General features: G+C 41.0%; 1 protein-coding gene across 1 annotated transcript in view; it reads left to right on the top strand.

The window, feature by feature from the left end:
* PHEX (phosphate regulating endopeptidase X-linked) overlaps positions 1-27,740 on the top strand; it is a 172,222-nt gene that overhangs the window by 42,292 nt on the left and 102,190 nt on the right. Inside the window, exons 6-11 of the mRNA XM_087829324.1 lie at positions 3,877-3,945; positions 6,791-6,907; positions 9,891-9,974; positions 11,449-11,594; positions 19,383-19,476; positions 21,823-21,951. Of these exons, the coding sequence (XP_087685450.1) occupies positions 3,877-3,945; positions 6,791-6,907; positions 9,891-9,974; positions 11,449-11,594; positions 19,383-19,476; positions 21,823-21,951 (639 nt within the window). The remainder of the gene's footprint in view (positions 1-3,876; positions 3,946-6,790; positions 6,908-9,890; positions 9,975-11,448; positions 11,595-19,382; positions 19,477-21,822; positions 21,952-27,740) is intronic.

The raw sequence follows: 27,740 nt of genomic DNA, 5'->3' as shown, positions 1-27,740 counted from the left end.
ACCCAACATACTACTAGATCTCAGATTCAGATGTGAGAAATAGGCATTTTCTTTAGTCAACCTCATCACTGACTGACCTCCTACCCCACCTTTTAGTGGGAAATTGAACCGGCCTAGACACTTCCCTACCTCCTGGTTGCCCCATTTCTCAGCCTTCTCCTTGGGTACTGGGAGACCCTCCAATCATCAGTTATCTGTTTCTCAGTATCTGTTTCTGAAAAAAGCCCCGCTACCACAGTCCATGTTGCCCTTCAAGTGTGTGTCTCTGCGGCTGGGGCCTTGGGCCTCTTCTCTCTCAGATCCTGCCACTCTCTAAGGACATTGACTAGTCCCTCTGTACAGGAGAAGCTTTGACTTCTTTGGCTGCCTAGGAGATCCTCTTTTTGCCCTAAGAGAAGTCTCTTTTACCTCAAGCTCTCCTCCCTCAATGTACTTAGACTTCCTTTTCCCCTGTGATGAAATGGTACAGGATTTGCCATAGGCTTAAGTGGCAGAAACACACTGGAAACAACAGAAGTTGGTGCCCCAAAACTTGTCTTGTTACACATGCTTGGGTTTCCGCATGTGCGGGGATAACAGGAATGAGGATGTAAGGGACAGTGAAAGGCTTCCATGTATGTGATCCTGAGTTCCGAAGGCCAGGGTGTCTCAGTGTGTGACTGAGACAGTAACTTAAAGTCATCTATCATTCAGTGGCCTGCAGTTGCCTGACTCCAGCAAACTCCAAAAGGACAGCAAGGACAGGCTCTCTCGGAAACGAAGTTTATGCAATTTCTTCATCCTTTCCTAGATCATAACTTGTCAGATGTTTCTTTTTGTCGGTTCGTTTCCTAACCTGAGGTTTATTGCAGTTGGAGAAAAACATTCATATTTCAGTTCCGTGTGTTAGGTTTCCTGCATACATATTTTATTTTCAACTTGCTATGTTCAGACAAAAGAATGAAAAATTCTAATAACACAGCGTCCTAATGCTGGCCTCTTGAGAAAGCCTTTTGCCTCAAGACTTTGTTTCTAATGAGGTTTAGTCGACAGACTTTATTCAATCTGTTTTGTGCATTTAAAGTGTTCCCTAGAAACCAAAACAATCTGAAGGTTTAAAAAAGGTCCGGTAACTTCACTTGAATCATTGAGACTTTTACAATAGGTGGATTAAACTTCATTTCATCAGAGGGAAGCTTTGGCTTTCTTAATATTGTCTACACAATTTCCTTTCCTGTGAGACTGAAGATCAAAAGATTCTCCAAGTGGTCCAAATCTAATTGAAAGCCAAAACATCTTAATCATAATATTGTGTTTTGTGGTCCTGGCTTACTTAATTTTTGGAAGAAACAGTGGTAGATTGGGAATTGCATTATGATGAAGCTAGGCTGGCTTGTGCCTTGGTTGTTTTAGGCCAATTAGAGAAGAAGATTGAACACAATAATTTGAGGATTTTAGTAATGCACGCAAAGTAGATTTTATGGAAACATCTTCCCCCCCCCAAACAAGAGCAATATTTTTCCTTGCATTTTTTATAACTTTGTTAACACTTAACTTGGCCTTTGTAGAATTTGTTGTGTATGAAGGGGATTTTCATGGAAAACTATGACTCTATTTAGATTTTATTATTAAAAAAGAAAATATTTGAGATTATAGTAAGTTGAAGAAGAAACTAGAAATAGATCCAAACAATCTAAAATGTATAAACTAATGATATGGGAATGTGGGATCCAGTTTTTATTAAGATACTACTAATCTTTGCATTTTTTTTAGGTTTTTATATACTGTTAATTTGACCTAATTTTTTAATGTGTGAATCACATTTAAATTAGAAAATCTGTGGTTAGGATCTACTTTATTTAGTCTTTAGGCATTTGTTGATATTCATGAAAAAATGACCATAGATTTAGAGAAAGTTCTTTTTAAAAACTTCATTTTTAAATTTACGTGCAGTTAAATTCGGTTTTTGTGATGCATGTGTCTATAAGTTTTGACAAATACAGAGTCATGTAATCACCACCATAATCAAGAAACAAAATAGTTCCATCACCCCCCAAAATTACCTTGTGTTACCCCTTTGTAGTCAACCAGTTTCCTCCCCCCCAAACTCTGTTCTCTGTCCCTATAGTTTTCTCTTTTTCAGAATGTGGTTCAGCTTCACCTGTGTTATAGTATGGATGAGTAGTTCATTTCTTTTTATGTAGTATTGCGTTGTGTACCAGAGTTTGTTTATCCATTCACCAGCTGAAGAATGTTTGGGTTGCATCCAGTTTTTGGCAATTATGAATGAAGTTTTGTAGGTTTTGCATAGGCATAAGTTTTCATTTCTTTTGAGTAAAAACCTAGGAGTGGGATTGCTGGGTCATCTGTAAGTGTATGTTTAACTTTATAAGAAACTGTCAAATTGGTTTCCAAAGTGGCTCTGCCATTTTGCATTTCCACTAACAATATATGAGTGATCCAGTTTTTCAGATCCTCGCTTGAACTTGGTGTTACCTTTTTTTTTTTTGCCATTCTATTAGATGTGTAGTTGTGTTTTATTGTCGATTTAAATTACCTCTTCCTAATGACGAGTGATGTTGAGCATCTTTTCATGTGCTTATTTTCTGTCTGCATATCTTTATGAGTGAAGTGTCTGGTTAGATCTTTTGCCCACTTTTAAATTGGGTTGCTGTTTTCTTGTTGAGTTTTGAGGGCTCTTTATATACTCTGGATATAAATCTTTTGTCATGTACAGGGTGGGGCAAAAGTAGGTTTACAGTTATATGTGGAACAAAGTTTATTCTTGTTATTATTAATTATTGTATTATTTTCTATTTGAACAACTGTAAGCCACTTTTCCCCACCCTGTATGTGATTTTCAGATATTTTCTCCCTGTCTGTATCTTGTATTTGCATTCTCTTTCATAGAGCAAAACTTTTTAATGTTGATGAAGTCCAATTTATTTTTTCTTTTATGGATTGTGATTTTGGTGTGTCTAAGAACTCTTTGTCTAACCCCAGGTCACAAGATTTTCCCTTCTAGAAGTTTATAGTTTTTAGGTTTTACATTTAAGTCTGTGATCCATTTTGAATTAATTTTCGTGCGAGGTGTGAGCTCTGGGTTGAGGTTCATTTGTGTGTGTGTGTGTGTGTGTGTGTGTGTATGGATGTCTAGTTGTTCTAGCACATTCTTTGAAAGAACTATCGTCTTCCCTTTGATTGCCTTTAAAGTGCTGAAAGTTTTAATCCAAGAAATTATGCTATTCTTTTCCATAATAATTCTAGTTATTTTGTTTTCTATTATTTGTATTTTTATCACCTATCCTAAACTTTCCAGAGAGGGTTCTAAATTTGCTAATATTTCTCAAAATTATCATTTGATTCCTTTCAAATAAAGTAAATCACTACAACACAGTATTTTAGGGGTGGGGAGGTGAACAATCTGATTAATCAATTCCATCCAGATTGGCATTTTGCAAAATACTGCAGTGAGAGGAGAACTGGATCTGGTGAAAGGAAACAATGATTCTCCTCTGAGCCTCTGCCCAACTGTGTTATCTTGGAAAAGTCACATCACTTCTCTGGCCTTTGGCTTCACCCATCAAATAAGGGGGAAAAACAGATAATCACTAAGAGCTATTCCCACTCAAATAGCTTTGATGCTATTTAGTATTGATAGAACCTTGAAGGGGGTAGAAACCATGAATTGGGGAGGCAGAGGCAGGTTTCCGATACTTTATAATATCTATCATTGCTGAAGTGTCTATATACCTATAGCTCTGAGTGTAGTGAATTGTTTTTGTAATGATAACACAAGCTCAAAATATGACTGGGCTGCATATCTCATGACTCTTGTTAACATGGGTACGTAACAATTTATGGTGCAAGCAAAATATTTTGTTTTTATTTCAACAGCTGGACCAAGCGACGCTCTCGCTAGCTGTGAGGGAAGACTACCTTGACAATAGCACAGAAGCTAAGTCTGTAAGTTTTACTCATGTTCAACTCTGTACCTTGTCAGGCTGTTGATGGGTTCATAAGTTGTTCTAGAATTCTTGACTCTTTACCGGAAACGAGCAGTGTGGTTATTTGATGATCATGCTCCCAATGCAGGAAGCAAAAGCCTTTTATTCAGATACATAAATGGCACTCTCTTTCTTCTGAAAGTCTGGGCATCAAGGCTGTGCAAGTCCCTGTGCTCAGTGCCCTCATGATGGAACTGGGGAGTCAGCACACCCAAATGATGAAGTAACCAAGAAATAAACTTGCAGCCATTCCTGCAGAGAGCTCGCTCCACACTACAGAAGTAGCGTGTGGGGAGGGATACCCTGTCAAACAATGATTCTCAAATTGCACTGCTTAAGAATCACCTAGGAAGCTTCTATGAAATGTCTGATTCTTGGGCCACAGCCCTGGAGAGTCAAATTTAGTTGACTTGAAGTGGGGCCTAGGAATCCCTTTTCTTAATAGGTACCCCAGATTAATGAGAACCAGATGGGATCAATCAGGTTAGACTTGTTGGGTTGACTTGGAAACCTAGATTTTTTTCTGATACTGGATTAAAGCTGATTCATTCTTAACACTTTCAATTCATTTTGGAAACTTGGTTGAACTTCCAAAGGAGCCTCAGACCCAGGGTCCCTTAGATCAGGGAGCTCTCTGGTTTCTGGCCCAGTGTGAGACTGTAGGAACTTAGACTGGGAAGTGCTGGCTCACAATTGTAAGTCCCCATTCCTTTGCTGATACTAAACCCTCTATCTAGAAGGCTCTGGAGGGCAGGAAGGTAGCCAAGATCCTAGGCAATCTTTTGGCTGAGGGCAGTCATCAAAGAAGGTTGGCAAGTTTTCCTTCTTGCAATGAATGGAATGAACTTAAAAAATTTTTAATCCTCACCCAAATATATGTTTTTATTTATATTTTATTGATTTTACAGAGAGAGAGGAAGGGAGAGAGAAAGAAACATCAATGTGAGAGAGAAATATTGATTGGTTGCCTGCTGTGTGAGCCCAGCTCAGGGACTGAATCCACAACCTAGGTATGTGCTCTAACCAGAAATCTCTAACACACAGCCTTTTTTTGTATGGGACAACGCTCCAGCCAACTGAGCCACCCAGCCAGGGTGAAAGTGGATGGAATAACTTTTGTCAGTCTGTAGGCACCTCTGTTTCTGCTGGAGTCACCACCCTACCAGCAAACATGCTTGAAATCTTCTCCCCCTATAACCAATCAGTCAAGTCCTGTGGATGCTGCCTTCAAAGTCTCTCTTTCACCTGGTCCCTCCTTTCTATTCTTATTGCTCTAGGTCAGGTCCTTGGTAACTTGGTTTGATTACAGTAGGTAGCCTTTCAGTCGTTACCTTCCTCCCTTCATTCCTTCCATCCTCTTTATTCCCTTTGTTGCCTCTGTAGTACCACTTGATCAGTTCTCTTCTCAAAGTTCAGCTCCCATTATGCTTTTGCTCACAAGCTAGGATCTAAATTCCTTCTAGGGAGTTCAAGGCCTCTTCATGACCTGATCCCAAACCACCTTTGCTGTCCCATCTATTTATCCCAGCAAAGGCAGCTCGTACACCTCTCAGGAGGTCTCCTCACTACTCCTGAACCTGTCTCCTTCAAACACTATGTCCTGATTTCTCCAGGCTGGAATTCTCCAGCTCTTGGGTTTCCAAGCACTTAGCATCTTTATTAAGGAACTTATTTTGGTCTCTCTAATGTTACAGTTAGTAATTACATGTTTATCTTCCTCACACACTGAGAACCAGATCACACACTGGGAAATCAGACTTAAACATTATTTAATTTTTCATCTGTACTCCACCCATATGCACAAGAATGCCTAGCAAGACATCTTGCACATTTATTGATTGATTAAATGGTTTTTTAATCGAACTGGGAATTGCAAAACACTGCTTCTAATTAAGTTTATTTGCAGAGCTTGCTTACTGATTCAACAAATATTTATGAAGGGCCTGCTATATGCCAAGCACTGTATATAGGTCCCAACATCATAAACACAGTAAGAATAGCTTACAGATTCAAGATGTATGTCAGGAAGTCTTATTCCAATAACATAACTGTAAGATTATTTAATACCTAGTATATTGACAACTTATAAGTATATCTGAAAGAAGTGACCCCAGTGAGATTCCTCAATTCCCACAAAATAAGGTTCTCCCCTCCAGTGATATATAAGTATCATGAAAATGGGTTTATGAACATGCAGGGAGGAAATTCTGTATTTGCTCTTTGCTCAGTTTTGCTTCATCATTTCTCTCATCTCTCCCTTCTTTTTTCCCTGAGGTGGTGAGGAGAACTCTGTAAAAACTATACAAAACTGAAAAGACATAGTTGCTGGTCTTTTATTTTTTAGTGTGAAGGTGGCTAAATGGAGCTGGAAGAGAATAAATCACTGTTCATACTAGTCTTTATGTATCATGCCTCCTGCTTTTAGCAACAGCTCTAGCCCATTATTTTATTAAAGCCTCTCTTGCCTGGAAAGAGAAGCCTGACCTTTAACTTTCTATTCTGGGCTCATTTGGAGATGTTTCATGTATCCATGATATTGTTGGTTGCTACAAAACTAATTCTCTTGATTCTTGGTGGCTGGACATCTCTGTCTCTCATGGAAACAGTATCCAAGTAGCTATCACTCTTCTTTCTCCCAAAGTGGTAGGTGGGTGGGTGGTATTGCATAATGCCTGTACCATACTTTGAGTACAAGTGAAAATGAAGGGCATTTATTTCCACCTGCTGCTTCTGCTCTGTATGTCTCTGAAACATATTTTCTGACAGACCGTTGTCATGGTCACTTGCTTCTTCATCTTTTACAGTATCGGGATGCCCTTTACAAGTTCATGGTGGATACTGCCGTACTTTTGGGAGCTAATAGCTCCCGAGCGGAGCATGACATGAAGTCGGTGCTTAGATTAGAAATTAAGATAGCTGAGGTAAGACTTAATCTAAAATCTATTTTTTTTAATTTTCTTTATTTTAAAGGCAGTATGTCCTGAATGAAAAAATGTATATAAAATAGCATTCTGCGACATTGCCCTTTGGGTCCAAGGTATAACTAATAGCATCCCCTCTGGAAAGTAACAGGAAGAAGAACTGTGACAGAAAGAAGAGCTCTTCATTCCTTCTCCCTCTCTGGTTGAAGCCCATTCAGTGTACATACGCTGCTCAGCTATGGCCAAAGACTCTCTGACTATATTTTCCAAGAGAAACTACTCTATGTCTCCAATAGAAAAATAGTTATTTAATGAATCCTTACTGATTTGGTTTGAGTGGAAGGTGATTTTTAATCTAATCTACTCTTCACGCCATTGCCACTCAGGGTCAGTCTGACATAAGATAGGGACTTAGAGAAGTCTGTTCTGCCATACTGGATACACAAATTTGTGTAGAAGTATATAGGGTGAGCATTTTTCGCTGCCTTTCTGGTACTACTTTGTACCCAGCCCTATTTTTTCATTCTTTTCTTGCTATGCTTTAATGAATATCATTGTGTCATATACTGTGTTCTATGTAAGTCACCTTAAATTCTTTCAGGCTAATGGTGGAGACAAAAAGATATAAGAACAAACTTAAGGGAGAGTGAGAAATCCTAAATGGTTAACTTTGTTCATAGAATAACTTTTCTTCTAGAAGAACCAAAATGTAAAATCCCTATACCCAGAGAGAACAAATATAGTGAGATCTGCTTGTTGGGATACCTTGTAGTGGAAAAAAAAGCTTTTGTCAAGAAACACTTGTATATGGGTTGGTAGTCTTTTATAACAAGTTGGTAAAATTCCTAAAGTTCATGGGACTTCAAGTGTTGCTTGGTTTTGTGTTTGGTGAAGTGATGGTGGGGTGTTGAGGTGTGGAGTTGGGATAATGGATAAGGGTGAGGAAGAATTAGTCTTTCTCTCAGCAGCAGTAATGTCTATGTGTACCTCTCTCCAAATTCCTGCTTGCAGCACAAAAAGTTCATTCCTGCACGTCACCTTTGAAGACTATGCGAGGGCCACTACAGATGTTCTGGAGTCAAAGACTGTACCTCTAGGCCTCATCTAAAGGCTGTCTGGATTCCCTTCCCAGGCAAATAGTAGACCCAGAGCTCTAATTTGGACTGAAGCTTTGATACATCGGGGAAGGCCTTGCCCTGAGCCAGGGATTTAGACCAAAAAGGGAACTAAAAACAGCTGGGCTGAGGCAAGACTGGGAATTGTCAAGAGGCTAAATGAAGTGACAAATCCACGGAGTGGAGGGAGGTAGCTGGCAGAGAGCTGAAAACAGCTTCGAGGCCAGAGGGCTCCAACCTGGGCCTGTGAGCCTGAGTAGAGGGAGGAGTGGACAGTCTCTGAGACAGTGATTCAGACAAAGCCAGGACAATGTTTGTAAGATACATGAAGCTTCTCCTGTGCAGGGTGAGGAGGGAGAAGCTAAGGGCACTGAAGCATTTAGAAAAAGGGGGCAGCTGTCTGCCATCCAGCCCTCTGTGTCTTTGCCTTGAAAAATCTGTGGTACATGAATTTTTGGCATGATAATAATGCTCACCTCCATTTCTTACAGCCCAGGTCACTGGGGACATTCAAAGTTAGTGGGACAAATAGTCCTAGGGAAACTTCTAAAGCTTCCCTGGGGAGGCAGGACAGCCTCGTCGAGCACAGATAACTCATTGTAAACACAGCCATGGAAGTGTGCATTTGAGCAATCCCAGCGAGAGAGATGTGTGCACCAGGGGAGATTTTTTTTTTAAATCTTTTTTTTTTTTTTTAATATATCTTTATTGATCTCAGAGAGAGGAAAGGAAAGGGAGAGAGAGATAGAAACATCAATGATGAGAGAGTCATTGATCGAGCCCGCAACCCGAGCATGTGTCCTGACCGGGAATCGAACCCCATCGCCTGGATCCCAGGAAGACGCTCAACCGCTGAGCCACACCCGGCCGGGCACCAGGGGAGATCTTATTGATGGACTGGCACTTGTGATCAGAGCCAAGTGGAATTTAATGGAAAGGCTTGAGAGAGGAAATGAATCTAAGCAAAGTCTTGAATCATAGTTCAAGCCCTGGGTGTGGTGATCATGGATGGGGGCGCAAGGGTAGGAAAGTCCTGTGGGAGGTGTTAGGTGGCAAGTTTAACGCAAGGGAATCAGATGATGTGATTCAGGGGTGAGTATAGGGAGCTACTGCCTGTCCATGAAAGTGATTAAGATGACTCATGAGGAAGATGATCATTGCTGCTCTTCTTAAATTAGATTAAACATGGCAGAGGCTAGAAGCTTCAGTTTGTTTTGGTATTGGCAAATAGCCAAGGGCATGCATATTGGGAATGGGAGGAGTGTGAAGAATCAGGGCTGGAGATGCAGGCTTGGAAATGTGTGTCTGGATGGTGACTGAACCCATACCCCCAGCAGTGGGGCCAGGGGAATCTCAAGGCCAGGGAAACCGAGGGAAAAAGGGAAGTGAGGGAATGAGCTGTTGACAGAATGATAGCAGGGGGCAGTGGTGACCAGATAGTCTAGTGTTCTTCAATGAAAATGTGGCCCTATGGATGAAGGATGGTTTGTGGTTCATGAAACACTGAGCTCATTATCTGGACTCCATAGGTGAAGGTGGGATATTTGTCTCAGTTGACTAACCTCAGTTTGGCTGTCAAAACTGGGCCAATAATAGATTTTTGTCCGTCCATATTATAAGCAAGGAAGGGATTCTGGGTAGTTATTTTTGTACTGAAGACAAGGTTTCACACTGAACAGGACAGGGAGTTTCTTTTTATTTTCTTAAGCTTGCCTAAAGTGATGTCTTTTTTCCTCTTTCAAGTTCAGCACCACACCAAAATCTTGAAAAATCTTACAATACTCTGCAGATGTTTGGGCACATGTAGAAGGTGTCATGAAGTAAGAAATGGTTTCTTTGGAAAAATAACCAAAGTCTCCTTCCAACAGATAATGATTCCACATGAAAACCGAACCAGTGAGGCCATGTACAACAAAATGAACATTTCCCAACTGAGTGCTATGATTCCCCAGGTTGGTGAAAACAAGCCAGGGAAATTTATTTTAACTGGTTATTTTGCAAGTGATGGTATTTCATCTGTGTGTAAATTTTTGCCTTGTAAAACCTACTATCTTTCTGGTTGTCATTATCTTTGACCATTATCACATATACTCTCCCTTGTCTGTGCATCAGGATGCTTTCTGCTCTAGAGGACAGAAAACCTTTCCAAGATGGCTTAAACACTTGCAGTCCATTTTGTTACATGACAGAAGTTCAGACATAGGTGGCTATTGGTGTTGGTTTAGCTGTTCAACAATGTTGTCAAAGGCTCAAGTTGGTTCTTTCTGCTCCACTCTCTTCATTGTATTGGCTTTTTGACTTCATGTTTGTTGACTCAAGCTTGTAAGGTGGCTACCCTAGGTCCAAATATCACATCTACCATCTGGGCAGGGAGAAGGCAGAAGGGACAGTGGTGGTCATGTCTAATGCTTTTACCAGGAAAAACCAAAGCCCTTCTTCTTCTTCTTTTTTTTTTAAAATCCTCGCTCGAGGCTTTTTCTCCCATTGCTTTTCAGAGAGAGTGGAAAGGGGAGAGAGAGAGAGAGAGAGAGAGAGAGAGAGAGAAAGAAACATTGATGTGGGAGAGAGACATCAATTGGTTGCCTTCCACATGCACCCTCGGGGATCAAGTCTGCAACCGAGCTACGTGCCCTGGGCTGGAATCGAACCTGGGACCCTTTAGTCCATGAGCCGACGCTCTAACCACTGAGCCAAACCAGCTAGGGCCCAAAGCCTTTCTAGAATATTCGCAGATGTCTTCCTTTTATTTCTTATTGAGTAGAATTGGGGCATGTGGCTATCCCTATCTGCAGGGAAGGCTGGGCCAGTGAGTAGCTGGTTTTCCATTTCAATAGTGGAGGCAGGCATGGGAGGGGCCAATTAAACACCAAGACAGTGATGCTCTGAAGAGGGGACGTGTTATTTTTTGTTGCTGCTTGTTTCCCCGGTGCAGGAAACGCTATGCCAGAGGGTAGACCAGTAATATTCTGGGGCATCTGTGTCTGTGTGGACATGACAGTGAATGAGTATTGAAGCCAGGGAGAGTACAGTGGGGAAAGGGAGGACAGTGCAGGAGAGAAGGAGGGGAGAGAAGGAGAGCATAGAATGGAGGGGAGAGTACGGGAGGGGGAGAGAGAGAATGAAGGAGGGGAGAGTTGAGGGAGGGACAGAGAGTGACGGAGGGACCAGCAGAGTGTGTGTGGGTATTACCAGGTTAGTGTACACGTTGTCCATGTGCAGACGGTGCAGAACATGTGTTCCATTTATGATGCAAGCAGTAGGTCTAGATGGCAGTGATCAGGCATTTATTTTCTAGATTTGAGCAATTGCATGCTTAATTATTTGGTTTGAAATCACAAGCAATAGATTATGTTCAACCGACTATATTTGCCTTGCTTGTTGCCTGGCAAGAGTTACTTTCACTCTGATTTTTCTCTTTCTCTTCAGTTTGACTGGCTGGGCTACATCAAGAAGGTCATTGACACCAGACTCTACCCCGACCTGAAGGACATCGGCCCCTCAGAGAACGTAGTGGTCCGTGTCCCGCAGTACTTTAAGGATCTGTTTAGGATATTAGGCTCTGAGAGGAGGAAGTAAGAGCTTTCTTGTGTATTTTACTGTGACTTTTCTCTTTCCTTTTAAATTATCATGCCTTCCCCCTCAAGTCCTTTGAAAATTATTTTTAATGAAAGCTACATCAAAAGGGTCTTGGGGGAAATCATAGTGCCCTTTGTGAAAAATTGGCCAAAACCATTATCTGGTGTAATTTACTTGCTGCAATGACAGCACATACAGTGTTTTTGCTCCTTATTTCTGGTCTTTCTCCATATTTTCTCTCTGAAAACCTGAATTGTTTGTTACTTTTGCGAATTAGTCAAATAATGATGTTTTCTGAGACTTTTATATGAACATCTTTTCCCCCCAGTTTATTCTTGGTCTATTGCTGCTTTTTTTTACCTGGTTTCTTTTTAACCAATAAGTCACTTTGTGGCAATAAACCCAAGTACCTGTGTTGAGAAGATGTAAGATCACTCTGAGAGCTATAGAAAAATTGCACTGATGAAACAACTTCAGGAACCTCCAGGTTTTTCTTATTATAAAGAATGTTTTAGGATTTGTTGCTGTGCTACTTTAGTATTACAAAACAAGGAAATCTGAAAAATGCCAAGGAAAGAGAATTTTACGTCTTCGTGAAACCATTCAGATTTGACTGCAGAAAATGAAGCACAGAAAGGTCAAGTAGTTTACAAAGACAAAGGTAAATTGCCAGGCCATGATTAAAAATCATATTTTCTTATTTGGACTTAGACAAGACTATGTTGCCAGGAGTTATGTTTTAAAAAAAGGCCCCTGCAAAAGTCCCAGGAAGCACTTAGACACCTTTGAAGAGCTGCTATTCTTTTTAAGATGATACCTTCTTATGGAAAAAGCAATATGTGTTCATTGAGGAAACCATGCAAGAACAGTAAAGGTACAGAGAAGGGAGAAAAAAACAATACATTCACTTAAAATTCTACCAGAGGTAAGCAGTGATTCTGTTAAGTGAAAATTGAATCTAGAGGTAGATTATGTTTGGGTGGGGTAGAGCCTTGCTATTCAAACTGTGCTCCATGGGCCAGTAATGCCAGCAGCCTGTGGTAAAAATACAGATTCCAAGGCCCCTCCTCCATAGAGGCCCATAAAGTAGATCTGGTGTGAGGCCTAGGAATCTGTATTTTAACAAGTAGCCCAAGAGAGCCTTCTGCTTACTTTTTTTGAAGGGGACTCAGTACATTAGAAGACTTATTCATATGTATTTCCTAGCTCTGAAATACTATCGGCTTTATTGATTTCAGAGAGAGGAAGGGAGAGGGAGAGAGATAGAAACATCAGTGATGAGAGAGTCATGGATTGGCTGCCTCCTGCACGCCCCTAACTGGGGATCGAGCCCGCAACCCGGGCATGTGCCCCGACCGGGAATTGAACCCTGATTGCCTGTATCCTAGGTCAACGCTCAACCACTGAGCCACGCCCGGCCGGGCTACTGGGCACATTTTAAATTTTGGTGGTAATTTCCATTGAAAGGTGGAGTTTGCCGTGCTATATATGTATTCTTCAGACCTAATGAGTTGGTTGTAAATTAGTAGGTACTTTAAGAAATTATGTTAATTTTATTTCCAAAAAAGCCTAACTTACAACAAAGTGATAGATTAGGCCTTGTTTTACTGTATTAGAATAATCATCTCTATGGTAATGATTATACTTTAGAACTGTAGGACCTGTCATAACAAAAAGGACCAAGAAAGACCATGAGTAGAGGGAGATTTTAACCTGGTTCTTGTCAAAATGATAACTTTATGGAAACGTAGTAAACAACAGTGGAAGAATATATAGATAGAAAACTTTCCTGCAGATAATATATAGATGACATAAAATGACCTGTAGACATTATGAAACTTCACTTTTAATGACAAAAAAAATCTCTTTCAAATAGTTTACTCCTCAACAGCCAAGTCATCAAAAACAACTTGTATTCTGTATATTCTTATGAGATTTCAAGACACTTTATTTCTTGAAAAAATTAATAATACTTTATTTGCATATTACAGTAAGTTTTCTGTGCTGCTAATCATGTTTGATCCTCACTTGTGTTGTATTACAAGAGCAGTCAAGGAAGTGTCCCCTTGGGTCCCCATAGTTACCATATTAGTAAGGTCATACCAGTCACTGTAATAAGCACCTCTAAACTCTTATTGGCTTGTACAATAAAAATTGTGCTCTTGGCTCATGGAACAGTCCAAGGTGGGTGTCCCTGTAAGGTGGCTTTCCTCCAAGTAGTGACTCAGGAACCCAGGCTCCTCCTCCTTGTGGCTCTGCCCTCCTCTGGATATTTGGAATCCTTTCCAGTCAGCTGATAGATGGGGAAAGAGAGGGAGTGGAGGATTGCACAGGAGGTTTTTGTGGTAAGGCATAGAAGTGGTGTGTATCACTTCTACCCCTATTCCATTGGCCAGAACACGGACACTTAACCCATTTAACTGCAGAAGAAGCTGGGAAGTATAGTTACGCTGTGTGCCAAGCAGCAAAATATCACATAAATTATCTAATTTTCTTGAAATGACCTTTTCTTTTTTGCTTCATCCCCCCCCCCCCCGCCACCATTGACATAGTGAGCACCTGATGGTGAGCATTCCTATATAGTAAGTCTTCACTTAATGTTGTTCATAGGTTCTGCGATTTTAAGTGAAATGATGTATAATGAAACCAGTTTTACCATAGGCTAATTGGTGTAAATAAGAGTTGAGTTGCTACAGCATCCCATCAAGGTTCTAACAAAACAGTGTTATTCATGGACCTGCTGTAATTGCTTTTGTAACTTCAAGGCCTAGCACAGTACTTCTCATAGTAGATACTTCATAAAAATTTCTAGACGTTAGCCAGATGCCCCAGTCACTACTATCCAGGAGGTGACATATAAGCAGAACCCCAAAGGATAAGGAGGAGTTTTCCAAGTAGAGGAACATGGAAAAGGGATGTTGCCTATGTTGGGTGATGGGACTAGCGTGTTGCCTTTGAAGCAGGAGTCCAGAGAGCTGGGGAGGCTTGAGGGGCTGGTTTGGGCTCAGGATGTGCAGAGGAAAGGCTCCATTCCACTTATTGTTTCTAGCATCCTCTCCCCTCTCACCTGGAGGCACCTTTGAAGAAACAGTCAGCCAATCCTTTTCAAGCTGGGTGTCTCTGCTGTGCCTCTTTCAGAGAATCTGTCAGTGAAAATTGCACATGGGTCATGATGATGTTTACCACCATTATGGCTAACAGTTACCTTTGATCCTTAAAATAACTACATGTTGTTCCATTTTACAAATGAAGAAGCTGAGGTTAAGTGACTTGCCCCAGGACATACCTCTGAGAGGAGGCAGAGCTGAGACTCTAAACTGGGTCACCCTCATTTCTGTGTCCCTGTATGGAAAAGACACTTTTCAGACACTTCCCTGTTAGTTTTGGAGATAGACAACTCTCCTGTAATTTTCAGGATTACAAAACCATCTTGGGTTGGTACTAGCTGCCCATTTCTTGACTGCTGCTTTCCCCCTTATATCATGCGGACGTCCTGCCAGCCTGGTGGGATTAGGCCTTTCTTTCTGACTGAGTGGCTTTGGGGACAGTGGCACTGACTGGCAGGTGGTGCATGGTACAAAACTAGAGTAGTGAGATCCCCCAGAGGTGGTGCCAGAGATTGTGTTGGCCCTTGAGGGTCAAGGGAGTAGGTGGGCACGACAGGGCCATTTGAGGGTTTGAGCTAGAGACTGCCTATGGGGAAGTGGAGTTCGCATTCAAGGTGGAAAGGGAGTGTGAGGATGCAGTGATGTGCTGGGTCCTTCAAGTTATGTGCATGTCTTTCTAATTCCATGTAGAGTAGCTCACATGAATAGTTTGAAATTAACTCGAATGGGAATATTTACAACATGGAAATTGGCAAATACTACAAATTGTTTTGGTTTTTTTTTTCTTGGTAAGCCAGTTGTCCAGGACATTACTGGGTGAGGGGTACTGCAGACTTCCATTCCTTTCTGCCCCCCTCAGCTCTTACACCCACTCCTGACTTGAGGCTGTCTTAGAAACCATATAATTTGGCCTGAGGAGCAAAAATGGGAGGGGGAGGCTGAGGAAAGATGGGGTCGGAGAGATTTGACCGGGGATCTTCTTTCTATCAGGGCCTGACCAGGCTGGCCTAAAGCAAACCCTTGGAGATTTTGCCAAGCCTCTGTGATCTTTTCTGTCTTCGGTTTTATTTTCATGTAAAGCAGGCACAGTGTACAGTAAAGTGATATGACTCTTGTTGGGCAGGTGTTGTAGAGGCTTACCTGGAAAATGTGCTGTTATGTGTGGACTTCTTACAGGGTTCAGCAATCCTGATGGTGATCTAGGGCCTCGCTGTTCAAAGTATGGCCCATAGAGAGCAGTATAGGCCTCGCCTGAGAGCTTGTTAGTAATGCAGAACCTCAGGCTCTGCCCTAGACCCACTGCATCAGAATGTGCAATTTAGGAAGCTCCCCAGGGGATTCTTACACACATTAAAGTGTAAGAAGCACTGATCTGGGATTTAGAAAGTCCCAGTTAAGCTGTGTGTGCAGAAAGATGAGGAGATGGAGTTTTCCTAGGCCAGTGGTTCACAAACCTGACAAGCATCAGAATCCCCTGGAGGGATTGTTAACACAGACTGCTGGGCCCCACCCCACAGTTTCTAATGCAGTAGGCCTGGGTTGAGGCCCAGGAATTTTGTAACAAGTTCTCGGGTAATGCTGAAGTTGCTGGTCTGGGGACACAATTTGGGAACCATAGCCTTAGGCATACCTCTGGGCAACCTCTAGGGTTTAGGAAGATTTTTTTGGTTTTGAGAACCTTTGAGAAGAAACTGTTTGGTTCACCTCAGGGAGTGTGACGGAGAGGAGCAAATGCAAGCTCTGGAATCTGAAGACCCAAATGTTAGTCTTGGATTTGACACATCCTTGGAAGTCCTTTGACCTCTGACCTTTGTTTTTTTATCTGAAAATGGAGATAATAATAATAACCATCCCACAGCATCGTGATGAGGATCAAAAAAGGTATTTTATGATCTTTGAAATGCAATACAAATGTTAGCTGCCACTAATTGAGAACAAAGGGCAGCAAAAGCTTCTTAAAAAAACATCTTTCTAGCCTGGCTGGTGTGGCCCAGTGATTGAGCATCGACCCACAAACCTGGAGGTCACCGTTCGATTCCCGGTCAGGGCACATGCCCAGGTTTCAGGCTCGATCCCCAGTGGGGGGCACAGGAGGCAGCTGATCAGTGACTCTCATCACTGATGTTTCTCTCTCTCTCTCTCTCTCTCCCTTCCTCTCTCTGAAATCAATAGAAACATCTTAAACAAACAAAAACCATCTTTCTAGTTAGAGGCTTTGAGAAATGATTTCATGTTGCTCTCTTTGTGCTGGGTTCTCTTCTGAGATGCTTTGCTTTCCTCTACTTTATTTCTTGTCATTTGGGGAAATTACCATACTGCCGAAATGCTTTTTTGGCAAAAACAAAGTTATTATTTGCTACTTTCAAGGACTGTTGCTGAGTCTGATTTTTGTTGTTTTTTGTGTTTTTTTTTTTTGGTGTTATCTGAGTATTAGGTAGCAGTAATTCAGTCATTATGATCAGATCTGCTCCTGGCGTGGTAATATTAGCACTCTAAAGCTGTGTGCCCCCCTACGTTCTGTCAGTGTATTTATCACACACTGGAGCAGCTCATCAGCGCCATTGGTCTCACTGTGTGAGTTTCCCCGCGTTCCATCTCCCGGCTTTCAGGGATCTTGTAATGCTAGCATCTTAGTAATGCCTTGTGCATGAAGGCACACTGTTCTTTCTTTGTACCTACAGATTTCTGCTAAGTGCCTTTGTCAGAGTATTTTGGGGTCTCCGTGATTGGTCAGGAAATTTTTGCTGAATTACTGGCATTCATGCATCAGTGTGTAGCATGGGGAAAGCACACAGACTAGAGTTAGACACACCTCAGTCTTGTCGAGCCTCCATCGCTTATTACACTGATTCTCCAACTTGGCTGCACATTGGGCTTAGCTGGGGGGAATAGAAAGCAGTATTTATGCTGAGTTCCACCCTAGAGATTTGGATGTAATTGGTGTGGAGGGGCCTAAACATCTGGACCTTTAAGACTCCCCAGGTGATTTTACTAAGTTGGAGACCCACTGACTCTATAATCATGAGAAGTTACTTAATGGTTCTAGGCTTCAAGTTTCCTTGTATGTGAAATGGGTACAATAACATATCCCGATAGTGGTGCTATGGGGGTTCTAGATAATGCCGACAGTATGATTTCAAGGGAGCTGGAAAGGCCCATGCTTCTAAATCCCCAGTATGCTCCTATCATCATGCCTTTTCTCCCACCATCCAGCCCCATCCACCAATGTCCCCAGTTAATCTGCACCCTTAAGGGAGTATCTTGAAATCATGTAGGATATCTGCTGGCCTAGGACCTTCTATCTGCACCTATGGACCCAGCATAGCTCTCACACCTAGCAAGTAGTATTTTAAGTTTGAAGACCATACAGACCTTGTGTTAGGGTCAGTCTCTGCCCCGTTGACATTCTCTACACTGGACCCTGATTGCTGCCTGTGTCCCCCCACTATAGCTGGCCTTTTTGCTCTGAGAGTGATGATCCTGCTCACCATCCCCTCTAGCTCATAAGCTATTTCTACATTATTAGCTTGTCTGCAGTTCATTGGCACTGAGCCACGCCGGACAGGGCCAATGCTGAAAAATATCTTATTGCTAGGAGTGCATATCCACTGGGTTAGAGTGCCATGCAAATGAGAGTGTTCTTTTTTAAAAAAAAAAAAATTAATATTTCAGTTGTAGTTGACATATAATATTGTATTAGTTTTAGATGTACAACACAGTGATTAGACATTTATATAACTTACAAAGTGATCACCCTGATAAGTCTAGTACAAGGGTGGGTTGTTCTTGATGGGCCAGTTACTATCATCATGTCACGCTGCTCTCACATGGCTGGCTGACTCAAGAGCTGTCTCAGGAATGTGTGTTATTAGTCACTGTGATAATGGCACAGCTGGGAGGAGATGGGTCATTAAAAATTCATCACCACTGTTGAGTTAGAAATTAACTCAGATCACACACACTTCTGAGGTCAAGGCATCTTTTGCTTATAGAAAAAGGCAACACTTGACAAAGTGTAATGGAATTTTAAAATATGTATTATGAGTATTACATGAGCATATGGGGTTGTTTATATGTTTGGAAGTGAACAACAACAAAAATCTGGAATTTACAATCGGTCAAATATTTTCTTATATTAACCTCACAATAACCTGTAAGGTAGGGGTTATCCCCATTGTATGACAAGGAATGATAAAATCAGCAAGGTTAAGTGACTTGCCCAACCTGACATATCTAGTAAGTATAGAACCGGGGTGTAAATCTAGATAATTGGTATTAGCCAATATGTTTCTGTTTGTTTCCAAAGATAAGAATTCATCTGCATTTTATCAAGTCGCCTAATAATTTGAAGGTGTGGGTGTGGACAATTTCTAGACACGAAAGGCTGGGCAACAGTGGACTCCATGCCCTGAGAGGGAAAGCAAAATGTTCATAATGAGGCCTGGAGATGGAATATTCATTTCATCTATCTGTAGTAGGTGGTGAAAAGCAATCCAATTTTGGTTGAGCTTATTGACATTGTATCATCTTATGTCATTTTTCAAGTAAAAGTTCTGCAGTTTTTTATAAGCAAGAGGTTCCTCCAAGGAGCTTTGCCAACAATTTTTCCCAAGGTGTTCTGCAGAGCATCAGATATCAACCTAAATATAATAAATGTGCATCTCTCTCTGTTAACAGGACCATTGCCAACTATTTGGTGTGGAGGATGGTTTATTCCAGAATTCCAAACCTTAGCAGGCGCTTTCAGTATAGGTGGCTGGAATTCTCAAGGGTAAGTTTTAAAAAGATTGTAGTGTTACATCACTGGATAACTTTACATGCAGGAGTAGTTCATATTAACTAATCCAACAAAAAGCATCTTTAGGGATTGGACAGAAGGAGTTTTACAGGACAAGCTCTACTTTTTTTTTTTTTGCTTTATTTATTTTTATTGAGGTAAACCTTACACATAGTAGTACAGTCACGCCCTACTTTGCTGAAGCTATGTAAACATATTTAGGACAAAACTTGGGGACCATCACATTGTTTTCACTCTCCACCTTTTATCAGCTTATTCCCATCCCCCCCCCCCAGTGTTTTAAAAAAATGTTTTTATTGATTTTTCAAGAAAAAGGAAGAGAGAGAGAGAGAAAAACATCAATGATGAGAGTCATTGATCAGCTGCTTCCTGCACGCCCCCCACCGGGGATCGAGCCCACAATCCAGGCATGTGCCCTGGCAGGGAATCGAACCAACAACCTTTCATTGCATGGAATGGAGCCCAACCAACTGAGCCACATCAGCCAGGACCCCCGCTGTTTTTAACTGGGTCACTGTAATTATAGTTTTAATATTTCTTAGTGATGTAATTGCAACTATTTCATTTCAGTATTCTGGATATTCAAAATGTACATGCTATATGTATTAGATAATAAAATTTCATCTTTAATTTAGGGATGGACATTTGTCTTTAACTTTCCCTTGATCTTCAGTCTTCGAATCTACCCTCACTCTGCTAGGCCCAAGAGGCCTAAATCTAGACTCCTCCGAGACCTTATTCAACTGTCTGAAACACTCTTACTGCCCCCTCCCTCATCTGGCTCTTTAATCTTTGCTTGTCCCCCCCTCTTATTCTCATTTTACATAGGTCTTAACTCTTGTCTTTCTTTCAGAGGCTTTTGTCTGAATAATTCTCCCACCACTAGAGCACTTAAGGATTTTGTGGCTTTTTACAAAATTAACATTTTAAGAATTTAGTGATTAAAAAAAAAAAAATTTATTTTTCTCTAAATTTGAAGTTAAGCCATGATTTCATTTAACAAATGTTTTCATTACTACAGAAACTGGTAAGTACAGAAATTCTTAATGGGTCATTACTCTTGAGGAGTAACAGTTATTTTGAATACATTTTGGCCTTTTCAAGTCACTAGAATATTGAGCTTTATATAGAACAGCATAAAACAACTATACATATTGAGGTCATATCAAAGGATTAAGCTACAAAACAAGTAGATTTCATATAGATACGAAATATATATATATTTAACTCCTATGGATCATATAAAAGATGGTACCCAGCTGCTTTCCACCTCCACTGTGAAGAGAATCAGAGAGAGAGAGGTGTAAGAAATAGTGTGAAAATTCTGAGGTTAGGTATGAAGGGATGTTTCTTGAGTGTAAAGTGCTAAATATAATATTGAACTGTCAAAGAAGGTTGTAGACTCTCTTTCTCTAGAGGTTTTAAAAATAGACTCATTCCTTACCTCTGAGAGGGGTTGTGTCACCAGAGAGTGGAGGAAGAATAGATGAACTTAACTGTTAATCCCACTCGCCCTCTGCCAGCAACCTGGGTCTAACATTGTTAGGGAATGCCTCCAGCCACCAGTCTCAGGGCCTCCCTTCCTCACTGCCTGCCTTCCCTTTGCATTTTCAGTGCTCCGAACTCCCAGCCTCTGAGTGCAACTAAATAATATTTATTTACTTGCTTTCATTCCCAAGAGTAAACCTTTGAGCCTTGCAAGTCCTGTTTTGGAACTTCCTTACTTTGTAAATGTATTCTTACAGAGATTTAATTGGGACAGGTGGGAAAAACATTTGCATCTGCTTTTTGCTTGGTTACCAGTGTGGTCTTTGCTATCACACAATGTAAATATGCTTCCTGGGTTGTTCATGGTGGGCCATGTTCTCCTGGTCTGCCTTGTGAGTGTACTACCTATAGCAAGGAAACCCTCGGTGGGCAGGAACTTTGATCACCTATTGATTCTAGACCTTTCTTGGTGGAACTTTAGTTCTCATATATTAAATATTATCTGGACATTTGGACAGCATCCCCCCACATCCCTGTAAACTGCAGAAAAGCCATACGGTTGTCTAAATCCTTTGTTTAATGGGGAAAATTGGAAAGAAAGGAGAAAGACATTTTCCACTGTCAAAATATTTTCATTTAGTTTTAAATATAACTGGAGACAAGCAGAATTTTTTTCTTCATCTGATTTCACCTTTGGCTCTGCTGTTAGATACATGTATATGGGTTGGGGTGTGCATTGTTTCATAGACTGTTTTCTTCAGGTTGTTGAGTTTTTTTCAGCCATAGGTTTTATGCAAGTGAAACTAAATCTGGATCAATTATCTCTCACAGGTAATCCAGGGGACGACAACTTTGTTGCCTCAGTGGGACAAATGCGTAAACTTTATCGAAAGTGCTCTCCCTTATGTTGCTGGCAAAATGTTTGTGGATGTACACTTCCAGGAAGAGAAGAAGGCGATGGTAAGTGCTGCTCCCCAGCTTAGAGCCAGTGGCAGCTAACCGGGCCTGACAAGGACGTGGTGAGCAGGCTGCTGCCAGCGTCACAGTGACTACAAATTCAAACACAGAATGCAGTCACGAAAATGAAGACTATTTAGTAGTGAGAAAAGCATGAAGTCAAGCCACGTAGAGTCAGAATTTCTCCTGTAGAAATTAAATGTGTGAAGTCCATGCTTGGGGGAAAAAAGGGCTTAGATAATTTTATGATTGGATATTTGAACTGTTGTATTTGCAAAAGGTAGAGGTTTTCCAGTCAGGCCTCTCTGTTTTAAAGATGAGGAAGCTGGAGACCCAGAGATGGAGTGACTTGCAATATATTTCACAATTATTAAGTGGCTTAGAAATAGAAATAAGATGCAGGTTTCTTTCTTCTCTCCTTATGCTATTTTCTAAAAACAAAAGGAGTGTGACAATCTCACAAAAAACAATTTGTTTCTATTTTTTCACGAACTTAAAAAGGTTCTGAATATATTCAGAAATGTAGAATCAATTACTGATGGATTGGATGAGGGATCTGAGAGTTAAGAGCTTTGGATCTGATTAAGTGGAAGTATGGAGTTGTTGTTAACTGATAAGGGGAATACTGTGGGAAGGCCAGGTTTGGAAGAAGAGATCAGGAGTTTAGTTTTGGCCATGTCGAATTTGAGATCTTATCAGACTTTCAAGTGGAGATGTCAAGGAGGCAGTAGGGTATATTAATCTTAAGTTCAGGACAGAGGTCGGGTTTGAAGGTTGGAAGGGAGAGGATAAGGTATGAAATAATTGTCCAGGGGAGTGGGAGACTGAGGAAACTGAGGAAATATAGTATGGGTGCCTGGAGGCAGGAAAGGTGGAGGTGAGTTTAAAGGTCATGAATTTAAAGAGATTCTTCACCTTGGCAATGTGTTCTTGTTCGTCTGTTTCAGATGCGTTGGAAGAGGGTATGCATTTTGAATTAGAAATTTGGATTTAGCCAGGGTATTTTTTTGGTGTGTATTTTCCTTGTGAAGAATTATGTTTTACGAATGGCATGAAGCAAAATACCTAGGCATGATTAACTAGTGTAAGGGAGGAAAAATAATTTTCCCATTGTCCTTCTAGGTTCTTGGCTAAGATCCCCTGTAATCAAAGACAGATTCACAGGAGAAAAACAAACAGAAGTTTAGTAACATGGATACCTCCTGTATACATGGGAGAGAGACCCAGAAAGATTAAGTCCCCAAAATGGCCCAAACTACCACTTTAATACCATCTCCAGCTAAAGACAAAAGAAGATGCTGGGGTCAGAGGGGCAGTTATGGGAGGTGACTAGAAAAAGCACAGTAAACGAAGGTAAGGTTGTGCAAATCTAAGTCCTTGCCTCCTCCATTGATAAGAGTTTCTAGAGATTTAGTCATTCTTCTCTCCCTGGTACAGATGGGGAGACACCCTTACAATGGAGATTTTCATTGCAAATGTTAATTTCTCTCACAAAAGGGTAACTTCTCTCTTTTCAGAGCTTCTCCTGTGTGTGCAGCCTCTCAAAACTAATCAGCCCCAAATAATCACTATGCCAGAGAGGCATATTTTGAGGTGGTATATTTTGCTCCCCTTCACTAATAACAATCCATTATAGTCATTCGGATACAAATATATGAGCAGCTTGGATGCAGGTGGTAAATAAATACTGAATTTAAAGGGAAAAAGAAAAAAAGTCTGTTGTGATAATTCACATGGTTGGTATTGTGTGCTGCTACACAATAATACCAACTGGTTGGTATTATGTGTTATGTAATTCATAACTATGTATTATGTGCTGAGGTTGGTTTGGAATGCCATAAATCTAAATATATTTACCTGGGTTTTTGCTGTATTTTGATACTTTGGAGAATTAAGCCATGTTGGAGACTTTATATTTGAACCTGAAAGTCCTTTTTGCAAATAATTACACTGAAGAATTAATGTCTTATTTCAAAATACTCAATATTCCCATTGTGTGTTTTCTTTCACTCCGTGGTTGGAGTAATGGGTTGAGATTTATCAGATAATCACAGTGGTAACATAACCTCTTGGAAGGATATAAAAACAATTAAGGGATAATGTTTTTTTTAATATAGCAGAACTTTTTTGGCAGTAGAAGCATTTTAAGTAATATGAAAGGTATGTGGATTAATTTGTTTTTCTCAGTTTTGGTGTGAAAGTCCCTTTTTCATGTGTCAGGGTGTGACATTCCAAAACAAAGTTGATTTTGGCAGCCCCCCCCTCACCATTTTGATGTACATAGAACATGGAGGTAGTATGATAAATTACGTAGATGCTCACCTACTTTACATAAATTTATTCGTCTCCCTTAAGCTGAAGCTGTTTGCCTCAGGGAATACTTAAATTGGAAACATAAGAGAAATATCTGGCTTTTTATACCCTGCTACAGGGCTCCCATCCAAGAACTACCTGGAACCACCGATTTATTTACATGAAAAATATTTTGTATTATTACCTATAGCCTGATGGGACAAATTCCAGGGACTGACTTAGAAGGAAGGCTGCATTTGTTTTATTTACAAAAATCTGTTGTTAAGCAAATGAACACAGTCAGGAGGTTAAACTTCAGGTACTTCTCAAACTCTAATGTGTACAGGAATCACAAGAGGATCTCATTGCATTTTAACTGGGATCTTTTCAACTTGGTTCTGGGGTAGGACCCAAGAATTTGCATGACAAGCTCCCAAGTGTTGCTGATGTTGCTAGTTCAGGGATCACACTTGGAGTAGCAAGGCCTTTGCATAATTCCTTTGCAGACAGTTATCACTAAGAAACCCTGCCCTGGTGATTCACGTGCGCAGGGCAGGCTGCTGAGTTGGACAGCAGTATTTCATTTACTAAAGCCTGTTGCATTAGGCAAGTAACCCCTTCAGTTTTCAGATCAGTGAAACTTTCCCTGATTCAAATTGGTTTAAATGAACTGTCCCAAACCCTGTGTGAAGGCCTCCAGACTTCTTGCTCCTCCCTACCCCCGACCTATTTAGTTTTCCTTTAAAAACTGGTACCTAGGTTCCTCCAAGGGACTTCCTGCTTCTGTATCTGTTTCTATAGCCTCTTAATGGCAGGGTTGCCTGTGGTTGGCATCCTTTGTCATAGAGTTTGGGAGAGAGCATTTCACTTGGAGGATTCCTTTGTAGAGGAGAAAGCATCCCCAACCCCCAAGCTAGCAGAGTTCACCTCCTTTTCACTGGGGAAAACACAGTTTCACATTACAGTGGTACCTCGGTTTTCGAGTGTAATTCATTCCAGAAGCCCATTCAAGTTCTGAAATGTTCGAAAAGCGAGGGATTCATAGCCGACAGCTAGGCCTCAGGATCTTGCCCTCAGCGGAAGCCGCGTGGCGTGTTCGACTTCCGAAGCATGTTCAAATACCGAAGCACTTCGGGGGGGGGTTCACTGTGCTCATAAACTGAAATATTCATCAGCGGAGACGTTCGAAAACTGAGGTGCTACTGTATTTCCTCATTACCATGCAAGTGTGCATGTGCACACAGAGTATATACTCTTTTTTCATTCACACATAACTATGGGGGTTTTACAAGTTTAATTAGAAAGGGAAGAATAACATGTAGAAAAAGGAGAATCCTTCAACAGAAAGCCACCTAAAGATGCCACATGGAACAGTGATCTGCCTCTCAGATAGTGGGACAGGCCTTAACCCATGTGGGACTGACTGCACGCCTTACTTGTCCCTGAGGGATAGGCCAGTGGAGTGAGAACAGGGAGTTGCAGAACTCTGGACAGTGGTTATCTTTGTCACATCAAGTAACACTATCCAATTGAACTCAAATATGAGCCACATATGTAATTTTGCATTTTCTAGAAGCCTCATTAAAAAAGGAAACAGGTGAAATTAATTTTAGTAATATATTTTGTTTAACCAAATATATCCAAAATATCATTTCAACAAGTAATTAATATAAAAGTTATTAATGTTATAGTTTATAGGCTTTATTTCATACTAATTTTTTGAAACCCCATGCAGATTTTATACTCATAGCACATCTCAATTGGGATTAGCCACATTTCAGTTGCCATGTGTGGCTTTGTATTGGACATGTGGTTACCATATTGAACAGTGACCATCTAAAGAACTGAAGAGGGATCCCTTGAGTTCAGTAGCAGAGCTGAGTCCCTGGATGAGCAGGTGCTAGTAGCCAGGACTGGGAAGGTAGGGTCCTTGGTTCCTGACCAGCTGGGTTTCATGGAGGGCTCTAATATCAGCAGGGAAGGACTCACACAACACTGGGATTCGTGGCCTGAGAATGAGGTGGGAGTGGGGGTCAAGCTGCTACTTGGTGAGGATGTTTCAGGTTCCCCGGCATACCAGATTAGAGGAGGGGAGGGATTCCAGACCCGACTCTGATGTAAGCACCTCAGAGGCTTGATGTAAACAGCAAGTTAAAGATGTGTAGTGCCTGGGAGGTGCAGAGGACTCAGTCAAATGCCAGGGGTTCCAAGCTCAAATACCCTCACAGTCAGTTAGGAACATTGAATAACATACAGGAGTAAAGCTGGCTGGGTATCAGCAAAAGCCAGGGAAGTACAGTGAGGAGTGGGAATTGCCCTAGGGCTTGGTGTCTGGGACACAACAGTGGTGGATAGGCATGAATGTGCTCGCCATGATTCCACTCAGGCACTCTTCATGCAGGATGCCCCTGGAGGGTTGCTAGGTTTCCGGAGTGTTTTGCCTTTTTGAGAAAAGTCAGAAATATGGATGTTTTTTATGTGAAATCTCCCACATTTTAAATCTTGGTCAATACCTTGGAAGCCAAACTAAATATGTCCTGGGGAATACCATTTTTTGCCTTTAAACACTAACATCCTCCCTCCAGTCTTCAGAACCAAAAATCAGGACCTCGTATGTCAAAGAACTTCTTTAATTTTTGTTATTTAGAAGAAGATTGTGCATAATTTTAAAGTACAGCATATTAGCTAAATATTTAACAAGTTGCTTTTGTGGAAAGTTATACACAGGGTATGAAAGTGAGACTCCCTTAGAGAATCCATGATGTATTGTCACATAAATAGAGATGATGCTCCAGTCCCACTGTGACACACCCTGTTCTGCATGTTCATGACCTGCATGACAGGTGAGAGGATTAGGAGTATGTGTGTGTATATATGGGGGGGTGTCTAAAGTTATTACTTGTTATTTTTCTCTTTCATTTACCTTTATTATTAATGATAATTTATATCTGTAATATATGAATAAATGTCCCCACATAGATAATCCACATCCATGGAGGGCAGGTGAGGATCTTCACCTGGTGATGGCTGGGAAGGAAAGGGAAGGGAAGGGAAGGGGGAAGGGGGAAGGGGGAAGGGAACGTCACCATGGGCCTAGTGTGACTGTGATGGTCAGGATATAATGTTTTAAAAATATAGCAATGATAATAAAGTAGTTAACTTTTACTGAAGTTTAACTGAATGTCTGGCACTCTTCTAAGTGCTTTCAATGTGTTAATTCATTTAATCCTCACAATCGACCTATAACTGCTATTACTGCTCCTATTTTCCAGATGAGGAAACTGAGGCTCAGAGAGGAAATTCCCCACAACCATACAGCTAAAAAATGGTTTAGGTAGGTTTCAAGCCCAGGCAATCTAGCTTTAAGTCAGTTAACTACTTTATTATCATTGCTATATTTTTAAAATATTATATCCTGACCATCACAGCCACACTAGGTCCATTCTCTTGCTTCTCTCTAAAAAACACTTGATTTTTCACCATTTTTATGACTGGAATGA

The sequence above is a fragment of the Miniopterus natalensis genome, chromosome X (assembly GCF_054644295.1).
Source record: "Miniopterus natalensis isolate mMinNat1 chromosome X, mMinNat1.hap1, whole genome shotgun sequence".
Classification (NCBI taxonomy): Eukaryota; Metazoa; Chordata; class Mammalia; order Chiroptera; family Miniopteridae; genus Miniopterus; species Miniopterus natalensis.
The sequence above is the reverse complement of the archived record's forward strand: the minus strand, read 5'-3'. Positions and strand labels throughout refer to the sequence as shown.